Genomic DNA, 19,182 nt, shown 5'->3' with positions numbered 1-19,182 from the left:
GCATTTTTTTATATTTCTTTTAGAGAAAAAATACAGTTACATTGATGATTAATGGGCAATACTCAAGGTTCACAGCGTCGTGATCGACACGAATCTGATGGCAGTGTGCGTAAAGCAGCTGGCAATTATTCCGACGATGACCAATGCCCGGTGCAATTGAAAATTTCCAGACTTAAGAACGAAACGTATGCGGATGCAAATCATAAAGATCGTGGTGGTTATCCTGTCGTTGTCAAATGGACAGGTGTGTAGGGAATTGCCTTTTTTTTGAATACCAATTTTAATCGGTTTCAAGTTAGGCAGTGCGAAATGCGTAAGTCTCGGTGGCAGCTGGGATGGGTGGAAGAAAAAGCTTCCGATGGTTCGCAGTCATGAAGATTTCATTACCATAGTCGATTTGCCGGAAGGGCGTCACGAATTCAAATTTTACGTCGATGGCAATTGGATATGTGACAACAATTTACCAAAGACGGACAATCCGCTTGGTTCTGAAAACAACGTTCTGGTCATTGATCGGTCTGATTACGAAGTTTTCGACGCGTTGGACCGAGATCAAGCCGAATCGGTTACGGATAATTCCACCAGCAGCTGTGAAGAATGTTTTCACAGGAACTCTTCGTATACACAAGAAGTTCCCGAAGTAGCAGTATTTCGCAAATACAGTCAACCGCCTGTATTGCCACCACATTTGCTGCAAGTAATTCTCAACAAAGACACGCCAATATCGTGTGATCCGAACGTTCTGCCCGAACCGAACCACGTCATGCTGAATCATTTGTACGCTTTGTCCATAAAAGATGGTGTAATGGTACTCAGTGCAACGCACCGTTTCCGGAAGAAGTACGTCACAACGTTGCTTTACAAGCCCATTTGAATCTGAGAGCTTTGGAAAATAGCGAAGTACTTTCTTTTTGGGTTTGGTTTTTTTTCATTTTATAATTCCTAAACGTCAAAAATGCTGTAATTCTTTTCTAACAGTGAATTTTATTTGCAATTTTCGAAGGACAGATCTAAATGCATTAAAAATGAAATTTTACTCTCGATTTCATGTTCTTGTTTCTCTTCTTGTCGCTATTGATTCTTCTTCGTCCGAAGAATCGACTGGAATCTGGGCAACCATAGGATTAGGACTATCTGAATCATCCGATTCATAAAATTGTTCCTGACTAGGAACGATCTTTTCAGAAGAATCACAATTTAGCCAGTTGTTCAATTCTGAATTCTGCAAATCATCATTCACTTCTTCCTGCACAGTAGTAACAGCAGCAGCAGCAGCAGCAACACTAGTGCTTACAGTAACATTTGTCGCCTCGTGCAGAGAATCATCTGCATTGCACGTGTCAGTAGTAACTGAAGGAACTGACCTTACCGGGCACGGTTCTTGCTCACATAGTTCATGTGCATGAACTGTTACAGCATGTAACAATTAAGCAAACAAGTGAAATGAAAAAAAAACAATAAAATCAAACTTACTGGTTGACTTTCTACTACCGTGAACTCTAGTTTCCAAAAATCTGCAAAATATAACGTCTACTAACCGACGACGTTTGTACAATTAAATATTTACGTTGAATAGTTTCCATCGGGTGATTGTTCGTACAGATCAATTTCTTGAATTGTAACATCAAGCTCTTCGGTGTTTCGATCCAACTGAGATTGAAGTGTCTGTCGCTAAAAATAAAAACAGTTTACTTGAATATGTAATATTTATGTTATGCATATACATACTTCGAGAAGAAGAAATGGAACATTGAAAAACAAATGCAGCAATTTCAAACCAAACCCGTTGCGCATTGAAGCCTCACCATAACGAACTACAGCAGATCGAGATGATCTGAGATGCAAAAGTATGCAAATTATAGCATGAAGCATCCAACTATTAACAAGACATTTGTATAGAAAACCTTGCAAAATCGTATAAAAACAGACGACAACTATCTTCCGCTACTTCGCGTCCGCTTTGAACATCAAGCTTATTGGCCAGCACAAGAACAGGAATGTGGGACGGAATTCGGGGCAATTCTGTTTTAACATAATCCCATGTCCTAAAAATAATTTTAAAAAATTAAAAACAGTTTATCTGAAATAAGAAGAACAAAAAATCTTATTTTTACCAAGGTTTAGTAACATCGAACATCAGCACCACTCCATGCGCGCCTTGGTAAACGTCAATAAATGACGCATCTAATGACGGTTCAACGATCTGAAATAATCAGTAAAATATCACATTGAGAAAGTAGAAAAAATTACCTCAACTGAATCATTTGTTATCTTCAAATTGTCCACATTTCTAGTTTTCTTTCTACTACGGTCCACAACATCCCAAATGTCAACTTTAATGACATCATCACGAGTTTTATAACTCCATTCTACACTGGCAACTTGAATTTCTTCAGTCGGGATGTACTGTCCAATAAAAGGACCACCTTGCAAACGTCGCAGAAGGCACGATTTACCAACATTTCGATCGCCACGGAGTAAAATTTTCACTACAACAATCTAAGCAAATTACCAAAACAATAAATGCTTCGTTTTCAAACACCAAAATAGAACCAATGAATGATATTCATATCATGAAAAAAGACAATTCGTGAAATGAAATTATTGTAAATTTTCTACGTAAAAAATGTAAATACACATTGTAATTGACAACTAACTTACTGTTGTAGTTCACACCTCTTTTGAACTTCATACGCAAATTTTGAGGCAATGATGTGATACCATGGACAGCGCCTGCATCTGGAGAAGAGTGAAGTTTTGAAGACGAAGCAGACTTTTTTTTCCGTGAAAAAAACATTGGTGAGACTGCACACTGCCATTCAATATCATATATCGTTCGTTCACCCGTTGTATTACTGTAACAGTAAATTAAATGAGCGCAGGAAATAAATAAATAAAAATGGAAAGATTACAAAATAAAATTTTCATAGTAGAACAATTTTAAATTTATAAAAAAATATTTGCAATTTTATTTTCAAGATAGCGCTTTACATTCATTCCCTTTTAATGAAAATAAGCAATTAAACGTAAAATAGTAACAAATAATCAGCTTTATTGTAATAGTTAAAAAACAAACAATATTATAAAATATAAAAATTTTATTTTATTAACTATAAAATTTTATTTTTGGGTGCTTTCTTATGCGTCCATTAATGCTTTGAAAGATAATGATATTCAAGTTTATTGAATACTGTCATTCATCAGTTGTGAAATGTGGCATCATTATGTGACTGCGATGCTGGTGATCGGTCGCTTTTATTAGGTAAGCAGTGTTTTTAGTGTGACATAGTTTTCAATTCTGATATCGATGATGAATGTTATGACGTTGTCTGCTTGGGGACAAGGAAGCTTAAGGAGTCACAAAAGAGCGCTTGTCGCTCTTCTTCACTCCTGGGAAGGTCTGAGATAAAGTCACTTCATTCCCGAGACGGGAAGTGTAGTAAATGCACGTGAAGGAACCAGAAAAAGTATTGCATAACTCTACAAAATGTCCACGACGCCAGTTTGGCTGAGACGGGGTTGATGCAATTGAGAATTTTTCACGACTGGCAGTGCTAAGTGCGATGGCTTCTCCTAAAACTCAATTCAGACTACTCTGTAACCAAGCAGCACTTACTTTCTGATTATAATATGTTTTATTGTGAAGCTTATAATAAGTTCAATTATTACTTTTTGAGATAGATTATTTTTTAGACTCAAAGACCTGCTGAAGAATTTGCGAAGATAATTTAGTAAGATAATTTTGTTTGCATTAGCTTTTGTTTACTGTAGTCTATGATGAATTGTTTACCATCTTTCGCCTGAATGGTCTTGTTGAATAATAAATGCTGATACATTTAATATAACTAACTAATTGTTTTATCTTTATTCGTAATTATTTAATGTTTTATTTTTTTAGAAACATGCTTACGAAAAGAGAACAGTGCCTCGATTCATATTTCAACAATAAACTACTAGAATTTTGTATATATGTAGTATCGGATGAATTCAAATTGTATTTTACAAGCAATAAATTAGAATGCCTATTTTGTTTTTTGTTGAAATAGAAAAGATAAAAAGTATTAGTAAATTGCATTAAAGAAATATGCTTACATCAATTCAATAATGAACAAAGATTTCAGTAAAAATGCAAGTTTGAAGTAACTAGTTTGTTCTGACTGTGCAATCCTGAAGTCGATTTCATTGTACCGTTGTCAATTTCTACCATAAGATTTTCCGACGGTCAAGTTCATGTGAATGGGTAAAGCTTTCAATTTTCATCAGATTAGTAAATAAAATACAATTAAAAATAAGATCATTAAATAATGTATAAAATATAAGTGTGCTTGCTTATAAAGAATAAGGAAAGTTTATTTTTTATTATCAAACGATATTATGTTCAAAATGCACGTACTATTGAAGATGATTTGACTTTACTGTTACAAAACTGTTGGATGACATTGACCAGCTGGGTTGTTTCGACATCATTCAATGGTCGTCTAGCTATTTCATAGCCGTTCAACTCGATCACTTTGTAACCAAGCTGAATCGCTTGCCGTTTCCTGGCTTGAACATGACCAAGAGGAATTTGCGTGTGCAAACGACAACGATTATTATGCTCTACAAACAAAACAATCCGGATCTCATCAGCTGGCACAAGCAACTCTTCTTTGTTGTAAGCTTTGATCTCATACTGTAGCTTGGTCATGTCGAAATTTCCATCACGAAATCTGATGACAGTATCGAGAGCAAACGAATGCGGAAGTATTCGACAAAACTGCACCGCTGCAGTGGAACATCGCAAACGTTTTCCAACTGCATTTGCGATGTGACAATGAATTTTTTTATAAACACTGTCATTGTCGATACCTGTGTACATGTCGCTGCTTTTATTTTTGGAAATGTTCGGCAGATATTTAAAATCCAGCCTTGGTCCAGAATTTGATTTCTCGATTGCCATTGAACAATCTAGAAAATAATAATCCAAAAATGGAAAATAGTGACGTTTTGTGAAGCGACTGATGAACTCTGACGAAAAGCAACTGTCGATCAATTCCACCGGATACAAGCCTCTTATGACCGCTGATCGTAAAGCTGATGTCAGTGTTTCTGGAAATTTGATCACGCTTCTGATGACATCTGGATCAGTTTGAAAAATGTTCACCAAAAATTGATCCATACCGTCAGCACTGTGATCGAAAATAGCCAAATAATGAAGTAAAACCGAAGCATCTTTCGCACGAATTTCCCCTTTGCTAGCACGAACTTTGTCGAAAAGTGATTTCGTAAAATTCTCGTCGAACAAGCACAACTTTGTGGCAAAATAAGCAGCATGAATCCAAGTTATTAATTTTAAACTACTTGATGGCAGTTCAGCGAATCGTTTCAATATACCTGGCAACAAATTGCTCAAGTCGCCTTGTTGGACGTAGCGAAGCTGTTTGAGTACAGCTGCTACAGGCACGTTTTGCAGTTCATTCACGGCTGTCAACTGACTTTCCAAACGCACAGCCAAGTAGCGCCCAACGTGACCGTGTTGGAATCGTCGACAGCATTTGAAATAAGCGAGCGATATCAATCCCAAATCATCGAAAGAAAATTTGCCCAGACGACGTCGAATTTGCATATCTAAAATTGGAAAAATACTATTCGGAATGCTTCTACGAAGCATAAATGCGTGGACAAGGCACAGAAAAGCATCGTCGCTAATACGTTCGATGTTCTCACTCAGATGGGAACAACATGTTGACCAGCGTTGATCAGAAGGGGATAAATAATAAGCAATTAGTAACAACCATCGAGAAAGTTCTTCATCACTGTCAACTCGGTCGATCGCTGTTTCTATATAGCCAACGACCCTGTCTCCGAACAAAGACCACGCTTCCGATGGAAATTGATTTCCACACTGGATTAATTCAGGTACTAAAGTTCGAAAATTATTCAAATCAGATATTTTGGATAATTTTTTCTCGAGCGCTTTCAAATCGCAATCGAATGAGTGTGTGATATTCAACCCCAGCGATTTCTCCAACAATCGTCCGACAGATGCATTGAAATAACCCAACTCAGTGAGGCTGTTAGGCTGTCGATCGATGTAATTTACTTTTGAAAAACACCGGTACAAATGAAACCGACACCTTGTACAAATTACATTCAACATTAACAATCCCAAACAGCGTTCTTAATTTAAACTTTGCAAGGCTGTTGCTATTACTGTAATAAAAGATTATAAAGTAATAATATAATTATAATATTCAAACATTTCAATAAATTCAATCTTTCCAAAGGAAAATAATTACATTAGGTTAAATTAACTTAGTATACATATATATTTCAATTAACTCCTAAAATTAAATAATGTTTTCAATTAACTTTTTATATATGCTCATACTGTATCGCTGTCATAAATATAGTCAGTAAAAATGATAAGCTATCAGTGTTTATTTGATCAAATATACTGCGCACATTTTGCAACGAAAAGTGTTTAAAAAATATGGACAAAACACCATAAAAAATATTCAGTAAATTTGAAATACAATTTTCCATTTGAAAATGCAGAAAATCTTGAAATAAAAATTTATCTATCTAAAGAAAAACAGTTGCAAATTTTCAATTATAAATATACAATAAACGAAGCGTCATAGTGCGCCCGGGAGAGCAGTTTGTTACAAAGTTGCAGATAGAGAATTTGAAATGCAGGTTTAATCATTGTTTCGTGTGTTTTTTCTTCGACTTTCCTTTCTTACTTTTATTACTAGATTTTTTACTTTTACGACTCTTATTACTTTTCTGAGGCTTCGAAGCTGAATTCACCTGAAATACAACAAAACAATTATTCACCTGAAACCGGAAAATTAAGCAACAAAATATAATAGGACAAGATTGCTATATTTGCATTTTTCTGAAGTGAAAATGTTTTTTCATTCAAATGATAAAATAAACAAAAATTACTCTATCACTTTGTTTCTTTTTGTCGGCAGATTTCACCTGCTTTGGGGATACTGTATGTTTTGCAAATATTTCTTTTGGTCTGTCAAGGAAGCCTTTCGAACTTGTGCGTTTTGCTTCATTTTCCAAAGTGGGACTATCATCAAAATCCTGGCATGCCGTTAATGCGAGGGATGAATGCGCTCTCACTACAGCTTCTGCTTCTTTTTCTATAGCAATCGAGCTATGTGCAGTTGAATCATCGACTTTTGAAGTGCTCAACACAGCACTATTCTCCATAGCTGTACAAGATAATTCCAAGGGAGCGTTGTTCTCAATCCGAAGTTCAGATTTTCTTTTATGAGCACTATGAACCTTCTGCTTCTTTTTCAGCAGACTTCTGATTATATTTTTCACATCAGCAACTTTATCTGATGGAACATGGTTGAACAAAATACAAGAATAGAGAATAACACAATACAGCAACCTGTATTGATTCAGCCCCTGTACAGCCCGTGCTCTCTCTTGCCTTATTGAGTTTACCACTTGAAATACGTTTGGCCTTTCTCCAGCTTCCAACTGCAACAACAATCGTATTGAAGCCAATAAAGTTCCTGATCGACCGACGCCAGCTGAACAGTGAATAAGCATGTGCTGCTCATTATTCATTTTCTTCATGCATTTTATGATGTACCGGACAAACTGCACAAATTGACCACATGCTGGCACACCGTGATCTGGCCATTCGTTGTACGTGAACAGGACCAGGTTTCTGCGTTCTTCCGTCTTTTTGCAGTACAACACAAGCTTCATTTTAGTGAAGAACTGCTTTTTGCTTACTCTGGTACAAATCACGATGTAATTATCAGCGCCTTCACATTTGGTGGATTTGTGAAGTTCAGGATAATATTTGACGCATTTATCGGTGCTTATTTCTTCCGTCTTCACCAAATTTGTCAAAAGCATCGCATCCTCCTTAAAAATTAAATAACATGAACAATAAGCAATAGAAGTTATTCACATATTTTTCTTCAACAACAATAAAGTTACAAATCGAACAAAATGTTTCAATCTTAAACAATTACTTCATTTTATGAATTAAAAATAAAATAAAAACTTACTTGCGCAACCATATCCCAAAAATCAGAGAGGGTGTTTTCTTTTGGACCTTGTGTAAGTATTACACGAATTCCCATTTCCGGTACCGTAACCCAATTTGCGTGAATGTAGTCAGACGTAGAACCACGCAGTATTACCCTGCTGCGGTCCAAGCAGGGAATATCTCGATAACGGTTCTTTGGCTGATTTTCCAAAAGTGAAAAATTCTTCGAACCCTGCGGATCAGGCTTGATCAGTTCTTTCTCTTCACATATAGTTCTTTCCATCAAAGCAGCAGACCCCATATTCAGAATATTCGCAACCCAGTCGGAAATCGTCGCTTTACTGTTGGACACCGCCATCGCAGCAGAACAGAAAAAGATACAATGAACAGAATTCGTATTTCGCTTCAATAATTGACTAAATTTAAACTAAACTGCCCTTTAAAATAACCACTTTAAACAATTTTTAAAATTTTAAATTACGCCGCCAATCACAGTAAAAGCACTTAATTTTAAACAATAAATTTATTATTTCAAAATTGCTTTTCACTTTTAAATTTAACTTTCTCCTGATGATTCTTCTTCTGCTTGACGTAACCATTCCACCAGAGGTTCCAACTGAACAAAAAATACATACAACTGCATGGAATAATTTTCTTTTTAATTAAAAGCAAAATTCTTACCTTCAATTTAACAGCACCCAATGAATTTTTATGCATCGATTCGTACCAATTCAAAATTTGATCCTCTTCCAAAATATCCATTTCAAACAGCGAATGAACAATACGAACCAATGCTGACTGAATGCAATCGTTTTGAACAGCTAAATTCTGAAATAGCTTTCACAATTTAATACACTTAACAATAATAATAATAAACTGTATGCCATACCAAAAGTACATCGAGCAGAATTTGCTGAGACTGAATATTTTTAAAATAATTTTTCAGTACTGGTTCCAAATAACGCATCACCTGAAATCCAATCAAACTGTATAAATGATTTAAAGAAAAAACAAGAATGCAAAAAATACTGGCATTAGTGCCTTCCAGTAATCAACAGCTGATAACTGACAGTTTGCCTGCTCCAATGGCAACTGAAATAAACCATTAACAACCGCCTGATAGACTTGTTCCATAGTTACATTGTACGCATGTCTGCAATAAGCATGTCAATAATTTCAGTTAATCTTCAATAAAATTTCCATTTTCTCACTTTGAAGAATTAATTTCCAAAATCATATTTTCACTTGGAACTTTCTCTTCTGCACCCTGCATTAAACTTTCTTGAACTTCAGTGCAAAATACTAAAACCCAAACAGGATAATAATCACTTATCTTTTTATTATTAAAAAATAATTACATCGATAATCTCTATCGACCATATTTTTTTCCAGATCCATCGAGAAATCAGCATCAGTTTCATCTAATTCATTGACTAATGCTAAAGGGGCAGCTTTGACGACAACCAATGGAAACCAAGCAGGCCAAAAGCTTTTGCGGCTTTCTTCTCCAGGATTTCCTGCACGCAATTCTAAAGCCGGAGAACTGTCGTCATATTTGCATTGTGCTGAAAAATAAATTGCAATATTCCAGACAAAAAACCATAAAAAATTCAAAAAAAACTCATCTTACACGCTGGAACTGATTCTATATCGTCATCCAATTTTTTTCCGCATATAACGCGACCATCAGCTAACGTAGTTCCATGTGCAACCGTCACCTGTGAAAAACAAAAATTCATAATATACATATAGGCAAATAAAAGATAAATATTATACTTTCGAACCAATCACCACCCGAGGACCTACATGACAATGGTCCATCAAGACAGACTTATTCGCTAATATAGTTTCCTTTACTACGCAACATTCACCAATAAACACATTTTCCCAAATAATGCAGTTAGAAATTCGGCAGTTACTTTCTGTTAAAAACATATTTTTTTAAATTTATATTGCAAAAATCAATTCAAAATATTTTAATTCACCTATTACACAATTATTGCCAATTACACTGTTCACGATCTCAGTCCCTGCACGAATGATGCATCCACTTCCAATGGTAACATTCTTTCCCAGTTTAACAGTTCTTAAAACAAAGTTACAGAATATCATTTCAGATACACCTATAAACTTACTTTTCAACTTGCGCTTCTTGCAAATGCGAGTAAATATTTCTTTGCTTCCAACGATAACAAGGTTTCGGAATTATTGAATGTTCAACATTAAAATAAAACAAATCTGGTGTAAGTGGATAACTCCAACGTTCCATGATGTTTTGACTAAAATCAAAGTATGATCAATTTAACTGCTGCACCATCTGTTTAAATGGAAATCAATTGCCTAATGCTCAAATAACTGTGATAATCATGTACGGAAGCAGCGTAACAATCATCAACTGTTGCCACGTGCACAGTATGGCCCAAAATCTAAAACACCATAAATTTTTATTTTTTTAATGATTATGAAACCTTATTTCAAACCTCCTCATTTATCAAAACTTCTCTCATAAGGTCATCTAGAGTCTGAAAGTCAAAATTATCGGAAAACAAAGGTGGTACTTGAGCTGTACAAATGCATGCACGACAGTCCAGAAGATCAAAAGTCATCGATGCATTCTGTAATCAATTTATTTGAAATATCACAAAATACATTTACATTTAAACAAAAGCTTACCGAAGCCAATGTTAAGCTAGATTCATCACCTTCCAAACGTCGGAAATTCAACAAACGTTGTGTTGACTCTTCCAGTTCGACAACCAAGTCATCACAGCGTGATCTACATGGATGTTCCTTAGGACATGTCCGACACAAAATTGTCATAATGCAAGATTTATTCTTTTTTCTTCGAGCACTGAAATACATTTCAACGTAAATTTTAATGCCGACTAACAATTTACAAAAAAAAGAAAATATTAAAATTTAACCGATGTTCGTCAATGACTGACTGCAGATTGCTATTGCACAAAAAGCCAGATTGCAAAAACAAAAAGTCATTTTTTATCAATGCCCTTTGATCAATGTCTCGAAAAACGTCAGCAACTGAATAACAACCATCGCATTTAACAAAAGTTAAATTATCCAAAAATTCATGCCCAATCAAACGGCGCCTGAAATGGAAAATTCAATATTTTTTTGAACGCTGAAATTTTCATCATTATTAATTTACTCATAAAAACAGACAAATGCCTATGCTAACCATTTCATATATGAATAAAAAACATTAAATAGAAATGAATTACAAAACAATTAAAAAATACATACTGAACGTGTTCTTTTACAGTGGTGCTACTGTCGCAAGTAACTACAAAAAGATGCGACAAGTTCAAAGTCTTCAAAAACTCCAAGGCATAGTCAATCAGTGGAACGTTGACAAGAGGGATTAGATACTAAAAAAGCAACAAATTAACGCATATTTTCACAGTATAATATTTACAGAAGGCTTTTCAAAAAACGACAGCACTGGATTGAACGGTTCAGCAAGAAGTACAGCTGACAATGGTGGTTCTTTCTTCTCCATTGTATTTCTGCTAAACAAATTTCATATTATAATAAAAACATTCCAGCACACACCAGTTTCAACATTTTACTCAAAATAACTGATTTCTCTATGAAATACACAATTAATGCATTATCATCTATTAAAAAGTGAATATTAATTTCAGCAGCTGGTAAAAAATGCGTTTATATCTAACATCAAAATATCATGATTATTATGATATTATAATAAAGCAATATATACACATCATAATTATTATAAAGTTTTAACAAAAACAACTATACACAAAGCCTTAATAAAAAATTATAAGAAACAACAAACGTGACAAGTGTTACAGTAATACTAAATTAATTCATGTTTTACATCAAAATTCAGTTTTAATATACTGCAAAAACTGAATGTTGATAAAATTTATTATTATAGTCATTTCATTGTGATGTAATGTAAGTTGAAATTAGCCCTGAACTATGCCTTCAAATATATTTTTTATGCTCTCCGGTAAAAGTAGTTATTACTGAATTTTTAGGCAAGCATAAAAAATGGTGGAAGTGAATATCTTATAACATTTTTCTTACCTTAACGTTAATTTCATATTTATATAACATATTTGAATCAAAGACATTATTTTTAAATTAATTTATAACTAACAAAATTCTAAAATGAAATTGATTGACAATAACCACATTAATAACAATAGAAAAAGGTCAAAATATGGGAAAATAACTGTAAAAAAATTGTATTTTCAATTTTAAATGTAATTTTTTATGTACAGTAAAAAGTTTTCAAACAACAAAATATATAAAATCTTTGGCATCCTTTTCAAGAATATTTGATATGGGAATACTGTAAACAGATAAAGAAGAATGTAAAACAAGTTTAATGCTATTGGCTTGTTGTTGAAATGCTCTTGCATTTTTTCAAATTGCGCAACTGTGATACTGAAGTTTTTAGGTTCATGTCCGTCTGAAAATTGAAAAAAAATTTTTTATGTTTTATTCTGAAGTTTCAATTAATAATTTTAAATTTATTTTATAAAAAATACATCATGCAATTAATTTCCACAATTGAAGCAATTTTATCATACTTGAATTTCTAGTTGTATACTGTTTGCTGTTCACAGATTGCTGCATAATTTACACTGACTTTTGCTATTCTTTGTTTTGCAAATGGATACCTTCGTCAATACTTTTAAAAGCTCTGCACTTGGTGTAGCAACATATTTTACTCCTCTTCTCAAGGTTTACTGTCATATTGTTAATTTTTTCCATACTTGTTTTATCGCTTTATAATGCTTTTTTGTTTAGGAATCAAAATTCAGAGAATCGGGCGTCATTACACCTGATGAAGTATTTTATTTTGTTCTTATTTTTTTGCATCAAATGCAATTTGAAGAAGATAATTTTTTGAATAATGCAATTATGTTTGTTGCATGCAGTTCTGCCTATTATTACTTCTAGCTTTAATTAGTTTGGAGAATTGTTAGTTATATTGTTTTTAGTAAAAATGAATAAAATGAAAATTTTGATTTAAATATATTTATTTTATTTCCATATTTAGTTTGTTGAAGCAGGCGATCATTTGGTTTTTTTGTGTCCAACGTGGCAATGGATGACTGGCGACAGTGCTTCTGTGAAAGCTTACTTGCCAAAGGACAAACAGTTTTTAGTTACAAAAAATGGTAAGCTAAAACGTCGGTTTGTATTATATATTTATGTGTGGCTTTTTTTATTTTTTTAAGTTCCTTGCTACCGGCGTTGCAAAGACATTGAATATTTGCAAGGACAAGAGAAAATTATTGAAGAAAGTGAAAGTGATGAAGGATGGGTAGACACACATTATTATAGTCGTGAGTTCTTTATGTTTATCAACCGAAGAAAAATGAATAATGAATGGTTTTGCATTATATATATATATACATATACATATGTATATATGTCATTTGCAGTGTCATTTGCTTATTGTTTATTTGATGTTTTTTTAATTTACTTATTTTCTTTAGCTGAAGCAGACAGTGAAGCAAACCAACCATGCAGCATGGAATTTAAAGGCACTGAAGCGTTCAAGAATGACATGGAGCAAAGAGAAGTTGAAGAAGAAGAAGATGATGATGATAATACGCCAGCTGCTAGTATGGACGATTTTTTTACAAATGGATTGGAAGAAGAAGATCCAGTATGCACTTTATTGTTACTGCAATGCATTTTCTGATTAAAATTTAACAGATAAAATATTACACAAAGCATGTATGATTTTCATAATCTGAATAAATACATATATTGTGTTATTCTTTTATTTTAAGAAATCACCGATTATATTAATTTTAGCACACATTAGTTACCGTAAGGCCAAAATGTATGAACAGTGTTGAAGACAATATACGGCGTACTAGAACGTATGATTTAAGCATTACCTATGATAAATATTACCAAGTTCCACGAATGTGGTTATTTGGATATGACGAGGTGAATTTTTTAAATAAACGTTTCTTAATTTTGACGCCTTGAAAGGTACTTTTTGTTCTTAGAATAAGACCCTACTGACTGTAAAAGAAATGTATGAAGATTTTTCACAAGATCACTTAAAAAAGACAATTACTGTAGAAACGCATCCTCACATACCGAGCCCACCGATGGCTTCAATTCACCCTTGTCGTCATGCTGAAATGATGAAGCGTTTGATTGAACGATTTGAAGAAGATGGAGGTCGTTTGATGGTGCATCAGTATGTTTTTGTATGTTCAATATTTCTATTTGTTGATTTTTTCTTTTCAGGTATATGATTGTTTTTCTTAAATTTGTTCAGTCTGTAATTCCGACTATCGAATACGATTTTTCGAAAAAAATTTCCCTTTCATAGAAAGCTGCTGTACGTTTGCCTTACATTCATTCGTTTTAACATTCGTTGCTTACAAAGAGAAATACAATGCTCAAAAAGTGTTGTTTCAAATTTATTTATTCATTTTGCAAACTGTGCTATTTTTATTTATTAACTTGTTAGTGATTTGAATTAATTTTGATTGCTTACGAAAAAATCAGTGTACATATTTCAGTATTGCAAAGAAAAGCAATGTAATATAGCAAAGATTATTCAGTTTGTTTTCTTTTTCTATTCTTGATCGAGTACTATTTCTCCAAAATCGTTTACTTCAGGCTGAAAAATCATTTGTATCGGCGTTCGATAATAGCGATGTGATCCACCACCACATGCATGCCAAATTTTTAGATAAGGGTCCGGATCAGACAAAAAGTCGTAACCACATCCTTCCACATGGAAAGTACCGTCGTCATTGGAGGTAGTCCATCCCATTTGATCGTCAGGATTCAAAAATCCTAAGGCATACAATACGTTTTGCATGATTGGTAATTATCAAATTTTCTTTAAAACATATAACTGGTTACCGTCATCGTCGAATAATTCGATTTCCACGTCGACTGCGTGCGTAGCATTTGCTTTACAAATCAGCTTACCGATTGCTTTGACGCAACGTGTACGCCCTTCTGAAGGTGTAATCGTATATATAATAGTCAGCGTGAATAAGATGAATATTCTGAAACGCATCTTTTCTTGTTTTCAAAACACAACAATTACAGTAGCAGTAGTGATGTTTGAATTCTGTTGTTGTTTGAATTTAATGGAAGCAGGTTTTCATACTTCAGAAATTGCTACCTTTATTGTTTGTAACAGTGAGCAGTTCAATTAAGTTTCAGAAGTTCTGCTGAGCTGAAGTTTATTGATTAGAAAATGATATGTTTTCTGTGTTCTCCTTTTCTACAAACAAATATTCATTGCAGATTCGATGCTGCGCAGACAAAGCAACCGTTTTACCTTTAAAAACAAGTCGAAGTGATGACAGTTCTGTGTCAGCTACACTGTTGGGGATAGGTTGAGGTCAATTTTGAAGTTCAGCGTTGCACAGTGAAACTGCTAAAGAATTACTGTAATTAGCAAAAATAAAATTTTATTTTATTTCACGGAGCATTAGTCAGCACTGTATTTCAGTTTTATTACAAGAAATTAATAAGTAGTGAGTAAATTGTTTTACCAGCAGGTTTTATAAATACTTGCTAGGTTGAGAATACCGTAAGATGATAACTTTATTATTTTAATTTATACAGTAATTGATTGTAATGTTTTTTTAATTTGAAAAGTAATCATTTTCTTCTGCTGCATCCATGCTTTTTATGTGTTATTTATTTTGTTGACGTTTCTATGTTGAATAATATATGTGATAAACTAAAATTTAGTTTCATCAGTTGATGCATCTAGATCATGAATCATAAAATTGAAAATTCAAATGAAATTCACTGTTTATTTTATCGTTTGTATAATCTGTTGTCTAACGCATGTTTTGATTCCAAGTCAGCAGTTGTTATAATTGAATTTAATTGGGGGTTCTAAAATATTTTTGTAGGTTTTATTTATGAAAATATCTTCCGATTTGACAATTTAAAACTATCCTTTTGAATGCTGCAGATGGCTTGTGCACTTTTTTCTTCAATAGGCAATGGAAACAGCGCACAGGAAACACTGTAGAACACTGTTCAGCCGCTGCAAAACATACGTTACAGTCTGTTTAAATAAATAAATTTTATAGTGCAGATTAGCTGCCACGATTAACTGAAATGAAGATTAAGTGATAGAAATTTGATACCTCAGAGGCAGTTCAAAATGAAATTTTCCTTCAATTACATGATTGATTTGTGAATGAATGTTCAGAAGAGCAACTGAAATTTTCCCCAAGGAATATATTCTATCCTGTATTAAGAGAAACTCAGCGTAAACTGCTCAGATTAAAATTGTTCGGAGTTGTTCAGACGTAGTTGTCGCGAGAAATAGCTTTGGAAAAATATGAAATATTTCAGAAATCACAATACGTGCAATTCACGTTGGTTGACAAAATATGACCAGAATCAGCTAACAACCACGTCGGATAATCAGTTTGATTTCCTAATTCATAATGAAAGGTTTTTCTGCGGTCGACTGCGAATCAAAACGGCAGTAGTGGTGACAAGCATCGTCGACGCTATTTTCTGGTCAGCAGTAGTCGTTAGGGGTATTTTGTTTTATGCAAATGTTACCAACAACGCTTTGACGGCTAGCTGGCTGACATTCACTGTTCCGGTATGCTGGGTTTCTTATGCGAGTTCAGCCATTGCCACATATGCGATATGCAGACGACATTATTTACTCTTGCTTCCTCAGCTTGTTGTGAAAATCGCCACAACTCTCATGTGCACCGTGTTCGCGTTTTTCATCATCTATTTAGCTTTCGTTCATCCACAACAATGCATGGATGTCACGACACCATTTCATACAGAAGTTGACACCCTTTGGCTGAAGAAGGCAATTCGCATCGGTGCTTCCATTTTCCTCGCTATTATGCTCCTCTTTGTTTGCATGGAAGTTTGGTTCATCAGAATTTTACTCAAGTCGTATAAGCAGTGTCGGCTTTACTATTTTATGAGCACGCTGGTTGCACAGCAGCTGTTGTATAAAACCAAACCTCTTAAGGCGAAATCCCTTAAAACCTTTTAAATGTCATTTGCACTTTATTATTACTATTGCTGTAAATACTGTAATTTTGTTATTGTTCGAATTGTATTTATTTTTATATAATGATTAAAAATTCATGGATTCGTCAATTTCATCAAGAATTTTTCATATTTTTAAATATTATATGTAATATATTTGACAATTTCGTCAATAAATTTAATTTTCAGAATCTAATATTAATTAATAGGGTGAAACAAATGGATATAAGAAAACTTTTCGAAGAATCTGCTCGAATAAAATGGGAATATTTGTAAGCAAGATTTCGCAGAAGAGGTTTGCAAACAGATTTGTATTGAGAGTTGATTTTTATTGAAAAATCACACAAATAATTGACGAAATATTCCATTTCTACCGTAGGAATGTAGGAATGGGATTGTCAAGATATGCAGTAATTACCGAAAGTTACTCGTCATCCATGATGTTTTAAAAAAAGTAAACAAGTTAACCGTTGTAAGTATTGAATTATGAATTAGTACCGAAGTGATATTAAAGATTATAACTTTAAAAAATACTTTCATATTTCTTTTATTCTGGTAAGTAATTTATGATGTAGATGCGTTTTGCCTAACTTTATTGTCATATGCCAGAAAAGTATTGCGAATCTAATACCTGTGTACTTACCAGAATGCTAAATGTAAGAATGATATTTATAAAAAAGCAAAGTTTCCGGAAAGTGGGCTTCATCAAGGTATTTTGATGCTTTAAGGTTGAGATATTTTTTAAATAACAATTACAATAACCCTTGTATGTATTATTAAAAGTGGAAATGTTTATTTGACAAAGCACTCATGAGAGAATCGATTTTATTACTTTTGCATAAGGGAGTGCAATGTTGAAAAATGAGTGCTTAAATCTGGCATTGAATATTCCATTACTGACTGTTTGCTTTACGAAAATCGAACGTGATCATTGTGTCATTTTGTCCGAGTACCATCTTTATCATGTAATACTTGTTTCAAGCAAATCTGTTCACATTGATTTTAGACATGTGTTTATAATAGAGATTTATTATTACATTATAATATCCATAAACGATGGCTGTGGATTTTTCTGAACAGTTTTACATTGTTTATGTAATCTTCTGTCCATTAGCTGTATTTTTATGCATCCTTCATCTGATAATATTACGGCGATTAATAGTTTGTTCAATTTTAAAATGGTTATCCACTGTTATATCGATCTGTGATTGTACTTATATATTTTCTTCCTTTTTGCTTTGCATATTGATATTGAAATCTTCAGATAACGTATATAAATGTTCAAGTCGTTTGACTGTTTACAGCAAACTTGCATTAGTGATAGCAGTTCTTGTAAATCGACTGTACACTTTGTGGTTGTGGGTCTCAACTGCAGCCATTTGTGATTCACTTGTTCGAGAAACTTCGAGAAATTTTCAGTCTTTTCTGTTTTCAAATTGTTCTCAGTGCGTTGTGATTCGACGAGTTTCAAGAAGTTTTGTGGCAATTTGTTTGATAACATTGCCTTCATGGGTAACGCACGCGGTTTTGCCGGACGGTACGGTAGAAAATGGCCCAACGCCTTGCTATGAAGTTAAGCCGTCTGCTTTTGGGAAAATGATGGACAATTTGCCATTGAATGTCACACATTGGTCATGTCTGGTTTTATTAAATTTATTTCCTTGTATCGCACTTTGCATTTACGCTTTTAGAAGCTGTTTTTTGAGTCATTTTAAACCAAGATATTTCAATTTGGAAGGAAATCAGAGTAGACAACATTTTAATGCATATTTTCTCATGAACAAGTGGATTTTCATTTGTCCAAATATTGCCTATCATCTTCCTTTGAGCATTTTCGCAATTTCTGCTGGTTTTAATGTTACTGCTTATAGTATAATCACTGAGCAATTTAATTTATTGGTGTTGTTAAACTTTTATATGTTATCTTGCATTCTTCCTTCTGTGCTTTGCTTTGTGCGATTCAGTGAGTATCGTATTTCATTATCTGAAATATGTTCTGTGTTACGTGTTTCAGTGGATTATCGACGATCACAGTGTAACACTTATGTTTTGACTCCGACAAATGTAGTTAACCCATAATATTTTAGTTATTAATTGTTAAGAGAATAAGTCTCTTATTATGAATAGAAAAATTCGTGATTCCATTC

General features: G+C 33.6%; 6 protein-coding genes and 1 non-coding gene across 7 annotated transcripts; 5 read left to right on the top strand and 2 right to left on the bottom strand.

Moving 5' to 3' along the window:
* Positions 1 to 51: 51 nt before the first annotated feature.
* On the top strand, positions 52 to 874 carry Tsp_05912 (5'-AMP-activated protein kinase subunit beta-1). The gene is made up of 2 exons (XM_003380148.1): positions 52 to 244; positions 300 to 874. Exons 1-2 carry the CDS (start codon positions 52 to 54, stop codon positions 872 to 874), a joined length of 768 nt encoding a protein of 255 aa, XP_003380196.1.
* A 171-nt stretch (positions 875 to 1,045) lies between these two features.
* Tsp_05913 (putative GTP-binding protein Parf) lies at positions 1,046 to 2,797 on the bottom strand. The gene is made up of 8 exons (XM_003380147.1): positions 2,662 to 2,797; positions 2,251 to 2,489; positions 2,115 to 2,203; positions 1,905 to 2,045; positions 1,729 to 1,834; positions 1,568 to 1,671; positions 1,474 to 1,514; positions 1,046 to 1,407 (listed from the first exon to the last, which is right to left on the bottom strand). The coding sequence occupies exons 1-8, from the start codon at positions 2,795 to 2,797 to the stop codon at positions 1,046 to 1,048; spliced, it is 1,218 nt and encodes a 405-aa protein (XP_003380195.1).
* Positions 2,798 to 3,333: 536 nt separating this feature from the next.
* Tsp_05914 lies at positions 3,334 to 3,605 on the top strand. Its single transcript has one exon.
* A 773-nt stretch (positions 3,606 to 4,378) lies between these two features.
* Positions 4,379 to 11,525, bottom strand: Tsp_05915 (putative translation initiation factor eIF-2B subunit epsilon). Its single transcript, XM_003380146.1, has 14 exons — positions 11,442 to 11,525; positions 11,270 to 11,394; positions 10,954 to 11,115; positions 10,682 to 10,859; positions 10,489 to 10,623; positions 9,639 to 9,726; positions 9,386 to 9,573; positions 9,220 to 9,275; positions 9,038 to 9,161; positions 8,690 to 8,836; positions 8,028 to 8,411; positions 6,967 to 7,881; positions 6,726 to 6,792; positions 4,379 to 5,901 (listed from the first exon to the last, which is right to left on the bottom strand). Exons 1-14 carry the CDS (start codon positions 11,523 to 11,525, stop codon positions 4,379 to 4,381), a joined length of 4,176 nt encoding a protein of 1,391 aa, XP_003380194.1.
* A 1,095-nt stretch (positions 11,526 to 12,620) lies between these two features.
* On the top strand, positions 12,621 to 14,585 carry Tsp_05916 (autophagy-related protein 3). The gene is made up of 8 exons (XM_003380145.1): positions 12,621 to 12,742; positions 12,809 to 12,850; positions 13,062 to 13,182; positions 13,243 to 13,350; positions 13,504 to 13,676; positions 13,829 to 13,966; positions 14,029 to 14,225; positions 14,276 to 14,585. Exons 1-8 carry the CDS (start codon positions 12,671 to 12,673, stop codon positions 14,358 to 14,360), a joined length of 936 nt encoding a protein of 311 aa, XP_003380193.1. The 5' UTR covers positions 12,621 to 12,670; the 3' UTR covers positions 14,361 to 14,585.
* A 1,392-nt stretch (positions 14,586 to 15,977) lies between these two features.
* Tsp_05917 (putative transmembrane sodium-solute transporter) lies at positions 15,978 to 17,039 on the top strand. The gene is made up of 2 exons (XM_003380144.1): positions 15,978 to 16,033; positions 16,367 to 17,039. The coding sequence occupies exons 1-2, from the start codon at positions 15,978 to 15,980 to the stop codon at positions 17,037 to 17,039; spliced, it is 729 nt and encodes a 242-aa protein (XP_003380192.1).
* Positions 17,040 to 18,091: 1,052 nt separating this feature from the next.
* On the top strand, positions 18,092 to 19,114 carry Tsp_05918 (conserved hypothetical protein). The gene has a single exon (XM_003380143.1). It carries the CDS (start codon positions 18,092 to 18,094, stop codon positions 19,112 to 19,114), a length of 1,023 nt encoding a protein of 340 aa, XP_003380191.1.
* The last annotated feature ends 68 nt before the right edge of the window (positions 19,115 to 19,182 follow it).

Source organism: Trichinella spiralis (assembly GCF_000181795.1).
Source record: "Trichinella spiralis strain ISS 195 chromosome Unknown Scfld2, whole genome shotgun sequence".
NCBI classification, from domain to species: Eukaryota; Metazoa; Nematoda; class Enoplea; order Trichinellida; family Trichinellidae; genus Trichinella; species Trichinella spiralis.
Note: the sequence above shows the minus strand (reverse complement) of the source record. Positions and strands in the feature narration are given on the sequence as shown.